The 7,500-nt window shown below is 35.7% G+C and overlaps 2 protein-coding genes across 4 annotated transcripts in view; one reads left to right on the forward strand and one right to left on the reverse strand.

The window, feature by feature from the left end:
- Nucleotides 1-63: 63 nt before the first annotated feature.
- On the forward strand, nt 64-5,837 carry LOC125043574 (serine-threonine kinase receptor-associated protein-like). The gene is made up of 6 exons (XM_047639781.1): nt 64-223; nt 1,655-1,794; nt 2,267-2,417; nt 2,640-2,764; nt 3,153-3,265; nt 4,071-5,837. The coding sequence occupies exons 1-6, from the start codon at nt 106-108 to the stop codon at nt 4,408-4,410; spliced, it is 987 nt and encodes a 328-aa protein (XP_047495737.1). The 5' UTR covers nt 64-105; the 3' UTR covers nt 4,411-5,837.
- A 990-nt stretch (nt 5,838-6,827) lies between these two features.
- The window catches only part of LOC125043573 (AP-4 complex subunit beta-1-like), a 5,474-nt gene continuing 4,801 nt past the window's right edge, over nt 6,828-7,500 (reverse strand). For all 3 annotated transcript variants that reach the window (XM_047639780.1, XM_047639779.1, XM_047639777.1), the window contains one exon: nt 6,828-7,500. This exon is cut by the window's right edge and continues 1,436 nt beyond it. The gene's annotated coding sequence lies outside the window, so the exon portion shown is untranslated.

A 7,500-nucleotide genomic window follows, 5' to 3' on the forward strand; every position in this document is an offset into this window, starting at 1 on the left:
TAATGACCTACAATGATCGCCCAAACTCGAATTTGTTTTCGACGACGAAGCCGCTCGAGTCAGCTGATTGGGCAGACGACAGCCACCCCCCGACGAGGCAATACTATGGCCGCCACGCTCCGTCAAACGCCACTCACCTGTAGCGGCCACACACGACCTGTGGTTCATCTAGCCTTCTCGAAACTCTGTACAGATGGCTATTTTCTCATCTCCGCCTCGAAAGGTATGTGTTTGGAGGTCTCTTAAGGGTGATTTAGCTCTTTGTGACGGAGAAATGTTGCGTCGTCGCTACTATAGGTTCGGCTTCTCAAACTCTCTCTTTTCTCTCCCTCTCTCTCAGCTTGAGAAGTGAAACTTTCACTCAACCTTGAATCTTGTTTCCATGTTCTTCTCAAAAACTAGTCGTTGGCGAGGAGAACAAAGTAATTCCCCCATTCATGTAAGCAAATAATTCGCGGATGTAAATAAAGTGACAGTTTTCTCTCGGTTGTTTACCATATGCAGTGCAAATTTTGCGTCTTGACGAGGCAAAAATGTGAGGAAAATGCCATCTTTCCTATTCTTGTGGCTTTTGGAAGTTATCCTTATTCCTTTCAAGTTAATATTGATATGGAAATGTTTGTGTTTGCTAAGCCCAGTAGCTGTACTATAAGCCTAATATGTGTACTAATTCATATTAAAGATATAATAATTAGAATATATCTTGTGGTCTTTTTTGAAGTCGGGTAGATTTAGTGGTATGTATGTATGATATCATCCTTGCATTTAGCTGTCTTAAATGATATGTCACTTTTTAGTGCAAGGTATGGTTGGAAAAGTTCTCAAAGGGAAATGAATGTCAAATTCATAAAATCTACTGTTTAGCTTTTGTTATGCTTTGGGAATGTTTTAGATAAACCTTTAAAGTTGGTACCTGGTTGTATCTAAAATACCGAAGTCATGCTGAATTTTTATATCTTTGCAGTAAATTCCATGACAGACTATCAGTCCAGGAAATCAGTAGTCAGATTGGCCTGTTGGCAAGAGCTATGGAGCTGTGGACTTGCTTGACAAGAGTATCTGGAGATGCCAGTACCTGTGCAAGAAGACCAACTACATGACCTCAAAAAAAAAGGAAATTTATGGCTGGGTTTATCACCCAAATCTGGCATGAGGAAATAGAGATGGACCATCTACCTAAATGGCTGCTCACCAAGAAGGACTCTTGTTGCTAGAAGCAGATGGTGGATTTAACAGTTCACCCTTCATGAAAAAGCCATCATTATCAATAATCAATTAAATGAGCTGACATTATGAACTTTCTCTTCTCTATGGAGTAAGGAGAATAGAAATTTTGGTCACATGAAGATTTTTGAATAGTTAATCAGAAGAGTTTCTTTCTATGGAAATCCATAGAACCTTAGGAGTGACAAGCATGGAAGCCATGCATTACTGCATCTCTTACTTAACTTATTTACTTGTGCTATGAATTCCATTAGATCGTCAATCATTTGATTTACAAAAATTCAGCCATGTACTTGGCATGTTTAGAATACTTTTTTGGAAGAATTCTTTTCCCTTAAAATCATTATAGTTATGTACTCAGTGGAACAATTTAGAGATTGCAGAATTGTTAAATCCCTCTTATCAAATTCTTTTTCGATCATCATTCCAGATGGAAAGCCTATGCTCCGACAGGGTAACACTGGGGACTGGATTGGGACATTTGAGGGGCACAAGGGGGCAGTGTGGGGGGTGGCCCTTAACACTGATGCTTCCCGAGCAGCTACAGCAGCTGCAGACTTCTCTGCGAAGGTGAGATGGGAGGATGCAGTGGCTCCCTTGTTTTTTTTTATTGTTGCGGTGACTACTTATTGTTGTTGATGTACATATGTGTATGTGTTACTGTTATTTCATAACATATGTCCTGTATATGTTAATTTCTTTCCTTTCCTTCCCTTCCCTTCCCTTCCCTTCCCTTCCCTTCCCTTCCCTTCCCTTCCCTTCCCTTCCCTTCCCTTCCCTTCCCTTCCCTTCCCTTCCCTTCCCTTCCCTTCCCTTCCCTTCCCTTCCCTTCCCTTCCCTTCCCTTCCCTTCCCTTCCCTTCCTCTCTCTCTCTCTCTCTCTCTCTCTCTCTCTCTCTCTCTCTCTCTCTCTCTCTCTCTCTCTCTCTCTCTCTCTCTCTCTCTCTCTCCCTCCCTCCCTCCCTCCCTCCCTCCCTCCCTCCCTCCCTCCCTCCCGCCCTCCCCAGTTAAACCTGAGTAATAACAATAGTACCCTGTTCCAGGTGTGGGATGCTGTCGCCGGGGAGGAACTGCACACCTTCTCTCACTCCCACATTGTCAAGACTGTCGACTTCTCCTCTGACTCTACTGAACTCCTCACTGGTTCCAATGAGAAGCTCCTCAAGATCTTCGACTTGGGAAAACCAGAAGCCGGTATGAATCTAATGCATACTATTTCCATTTTTAATTTTTGTTAGATATCTTGACTAAGAGAAGTAATTAGTCTATATGTCAAGTTGGGATTTGTTTTGCATCAGATTTTGTTGATTCAGGCATGAAAAGTAAATGGGTCCTAGAGGAATTCTAGTGTTCATTACAAATAAATGGCTTATCATCAATATTCAACAGATCTCTAAGCAGAAAAATGCATTTCAGAGCCTCAGGTGTTTTCGGGGCACACTGGAGGTCTGAAACATGTGCTCTTTATGAAGGACGGAAAGCAGATGCTAAGCTGTGCTGAGGACAAGACAATCCGTGTTTGGGATAAGGCATCAGGAAAGGTTGGTTTGATTCCTTAGCTTATCTTGCTGTCATCTATTTGTGCTTTTCATTCTCCATCAGTCTTATGTCTATACATTCATATATTATCCATTTGTCTATTTGATATATATATTTATGTATTCGTTATTTATTTATGTATGGTCAGGCTTCTTGATGTATTTTTTATATAAAGATATGGCACTAGGCAAGTAGGTCACTCATGGATACATGAGAAAGTAAGATTATGTAAATACAGAAATAATGTTAGACATTAATGGATTGGTTGGATAACATTTACATTTTGTCACATTAAAATTTTTACATTACATATAGCTATATATAGTTATTACATTATGTTTACATTTTATATTATGTTACATTACCTGTTACTGTTATTATGCAAAACAGGAAGTTCACAAGATGGAAGTGGCCCACAACCCAACGAGCATGGAATTATCTAACGATGGCCAGACACTCACAGTAACTTATGGCTCGAAAGTTGCGTTCCTCAGTCCTGAAAAGTAAGTAGAATTGTAAGAGTTGGAATTTAAGCTGATTTTATCATTTTAAGCTTTTGTAAGTTGTTGTAGAATTAGTTATATAAGGTATTAGTAGCAGTGTTTTGAAATTATTTATTTTATTTTATTTTAGGGTATTGATTTTATTTTTTCATATCTTTTGTTTTCCTGTATTTCAGTAAATGTTTTGTAACCTTTTCAAGAAAATGTATACATTTAAAGAATCATTTTAAAACTGTGTTTAAATAACACTGATATTAAGTATTAAATATTATAGAGGCCCTAGGATTCACAACTGATGTAAGCTTGTGAACAAGGTGTTATTTTATTTGTAAATTTCTAGTATGTTAACTCATGCCTATTTTGCTTGAAAAATTACCACCTGTGGGGACACTATATACATTTTTGCCATTAGTATTATAGGATCTTGGTTCCCTGCCTAGAAAGTCACAAATTTGTTAGCTCCAAAAAGACTTTGGAAAGTTTTATTAACTTCACATATCAAAATAATAAAGTCAGTTGTTAGGAACAAAAAAAATGCATCTTGATTATTTACTTAGAAATGAACCATAGGAATTTACAGTAGATTCTCTGAGTGTGACAATGTAAAGAATATGATGTGTGCATTTTTTATTGAATATATATTTGCTGAAGAAGGAGAAAAGCATGAGTTTTGTTTATTAGATGTGCATATCCATATGTAACCCCATGTATAGGTGTGCCTTATATGTATTTAGGCAGCACCTGATGTTATTTAAATGGGTTATCACAGATTCTAATTGCAGCTAATCATTTTATCTCTTTGCAGTCTGGAGCAACAACGGGATGAGGTCACCATTCCCACGGCTGTGTACTCTGCCTCCCTTCACCCTGACCGCTCAGTGTTTATTTGTGGAGGCGAAGATTTCAAGATGTACAAATACGACTACAGCACTAATGTAGAGTTAGAATCCTTCAAGGGTCACTTTGGACCTGTCCATTGTGTGCGGTTCAGTCCCGATGGGGAACTGTATGCCTCGGGAAGTGAAGATGGCACTCTGCGACTTTGGCAGACAACAGTAGGCAAAACTTATGGGCTTTGGAAGTGTGTCGATGCCGCATCAAATGAAATAATCAATACTCCTGCCAAACCAGAAGCTACTGCTTAGGTGTTTTTATTATTTTTCTTCTTCTTCTTCTTCTTCCACAAGTTTTGTACTATAGTAAATCCCTGAACCTGTCAGAAAGTTAATGAATTTAATTTAATTTATTGTCTAGCTTTAATAAACTTAAATAAACTGGGAACTTCTCATAATAACATATATTTTGTGTAAAAGACCAAGCAACTCGGTCCCTGTTGAAGAATGTTTCAAAACTCAAGGAAAGCCTTATGTATTAGTTTCAGAAAAGGATGTTGATCAGGTGGAATTTTTTTTCTGTGCCTTAAATGCAGCTAAGGCATGTGTCATCCTCAGTGAAGGATACAGAAGTGTTTGAGATCGTGTGTGCCAGAGTATATTCTTTCATCACTGAATTGGTTGTAATTTTATGTATTGAAATAGAAAAAAATATTAGAAAGCATCAATTCCAGTGTGCTTTCAAAGCCATTTAACACAGTATTCCCCTTTTTTTTTTGTATGTTGCTTCCTGTATTAGGTTTTATTGTAATTAGTCAATTAGTATTTTGAATGTTCTGAAGGTGTTACACACACTCCTGGTGCCTTAGTAACACTTGCATGAGCTTGTGAAGATCATGCCTTTTTATAGTTGAAGAAGATTTGTCTCTTTGAGAATATCAGTCCTCCTGTAATTTTATTTTTCATTTGTCTTGGTAATGTGTTTTACAGATACCTGTTACTTTATACCTAAACACAATAGTTTTGTATTATTGTGAAATGTACTTTTGCCATACCAGTGGTGTTGGGTTAGATATAATGTGGAATACATTGAAGTAGGAAAACCTTTCTATCTTTATTTTGTAAGTGAATCTCAAAAGTCTTCAAGAAAAATAGAGGAAGTTAAAAAAAAAAAAAGACATTCCTATGGCCATGGTTTTACTTTTCAGTTTCTTAGTATCTTGGAGGATGTAAGCTCTCATTCCCCACACTTGCAGCAAGACTCTGACCTGAATAGTTATATTGTTTTTATTATTATAATTGTTGTTATTATTATTATAATTATTTTCATTATAATTGTTATTTTTATCATAATTGTTATTGTTATTATTATTATAATTATTATTATAATTATTATTATTATAACTAAAATTATTTATCCTTGTTTATTTTTTATATTAAAATACAAAGAAATTTCATCATCGCCCTCCCCCTAGCATTTATGGAAAGAAAAAAAAAAAAAAAAAAAAAGGGAGAAAAGGGCAGTCTTGTTCATTGGACAGAAGAATTTTTGATTTTTGTCTTGAGATTATCTGTTGGTGGAAGAGGGAGGGTGGGTCAGCAGGTCTCAAGGTCAAGGGAAGAGAGAGAGAGACCTTGGAAGTGAGCAGGTTGTGTGGGTAATGCGAGAAGGGAGCAGGCCCCTGGATCATGTGTACTTTATGTAAAAGAGGAGTGATGAGTAAACATTAAATTTGTTATTATGGTAATATTCTTCAGACCTCGCCCTTTACTAAAGAATGGTAGACATGTGGTTTAGAATGCCATTTGTAAAGATTTAATAGAATGAGACTTTGAGCTTATCACATTTCACTTATCTGGACAGTTGGGTTGAAAGGAAAACTCAAAATTTTTGTTTGTAAAAGTGAAAATGAAAAGAAATCTAATATGTAAACAATCACTACTAAAGGATATAGAAATTGTATGAAAAGGTGCTATCAATGACTATTAGCATTTAACCCTGCTTGGACAGGTAAAGTTTACAACATAAGATACCACAGAAAAATCACTGAATCATAAAAAGTAGAAGTTTATAGACCCTCACCCTCATAAAGATGGTATTTAAAAGCTAAGATAAGTGATGCTGTCTCTTGATTAATTACTCATAAAATGTTAGGCACATTTTGTGATTGGAGGTTATCTTATTTTTACTTGGTTTCCCCCTCCCTTTCATTTTATATATACTTATATATACTTAGGTCAGATGAAATTAGTCACTTGAATTGATTTTTTCACAAAGGTTGAATCAGTTTCCCTTATATAATCAAGTGGTCTTGAAATATGATATTTCTTTATTTTTACTGTTATTCATAATTTTCAACAGTTATTGATATTATTACCTGACTGTGTTAATTTCTCATTATTCCTGATATTTTGCCAAAGTAATATGACTATATTATTGTTTATTATGATTACTATTAATCATCTTTCTATTTTTTGCCTGTTTCCACTTTCATAACATGGATCCTTGGCCCCCTTACACCACACCCACACAAAAATATTTGTTCTTAAATTAACAATATCATAACAATAGGACATCAGTTGAAACTGATCTTGTACAGTATTGAGAGAGAAAGAGTGAGAGTGAGAGAGTGAGAGAATGTGAGTGTGAGAGAGAGTGAGTGAAACTGAGACTGACTGACTTTGAGTCTGAGAGACTGAGAGATTCACATGGGTGATAAAAATGAAGATTCCATTCACATACATACTTTTATAAATTCAAAACTTAAACAAATGCTGAAATACATTCACCTGTACAGGGTATATACATTAGATCTGTGTTCTTTATTTAACAGTTATGAAAAGGACCACTCTTATGATGCCTTCTGCCAAAAGATACAGATTTAGTAACAAAGAAAATTATTAAAATAAAACATCTGGATAAATCTTTACATAAAAAAATGGTGATCTCCACAAAGAAAACATGATAATCAATACAAAGGCAGTGTTCAAATGAAATCTGTAGTAAGTAAACTAAAATCACAAAAGAAAACTAATGCATTCATTTGTAATATGCAAAGCGGCTTTCAGTGGAGACTTGTAGATTGTACTTCACTACTCTGATCTCTAGGGACTAAAATTGTGGCTATTTATTACAAAATTTGGCTTTTTCAAATTATACTAAATTAAGTTCTGATCTGAATCATTATTATTTACCCGAGGAAAATTACTGGAATAAGATGAAGAAGCAGCTATTACAGTGTATGAAATCAATGAATACAAAGAACATGTGTTTACAATAACAGTAATAAATAGTCATTTGACTAGAACAGTAACAAAAAGAAAATTTACAGCATACAGCATTTTTAGAGATAACACAGTAATCCTTACAACATGAAGCACCTGACACCTTAGCATGTTACA

Source organism: Penaeus chinensis, chromosome 34 (assembly GCF_019202785.1).
Source record: "Penaeus chinensis breed Huanghai No. 1 chromosome 34, ASM1920278v2, whole genome shotgun sequence".
NCBI lineage: Eukaryota > Metazoa > Arthropoda > Malacostraca > Decapoda > Penaeidae > Penaeus > Penaeus chinensis.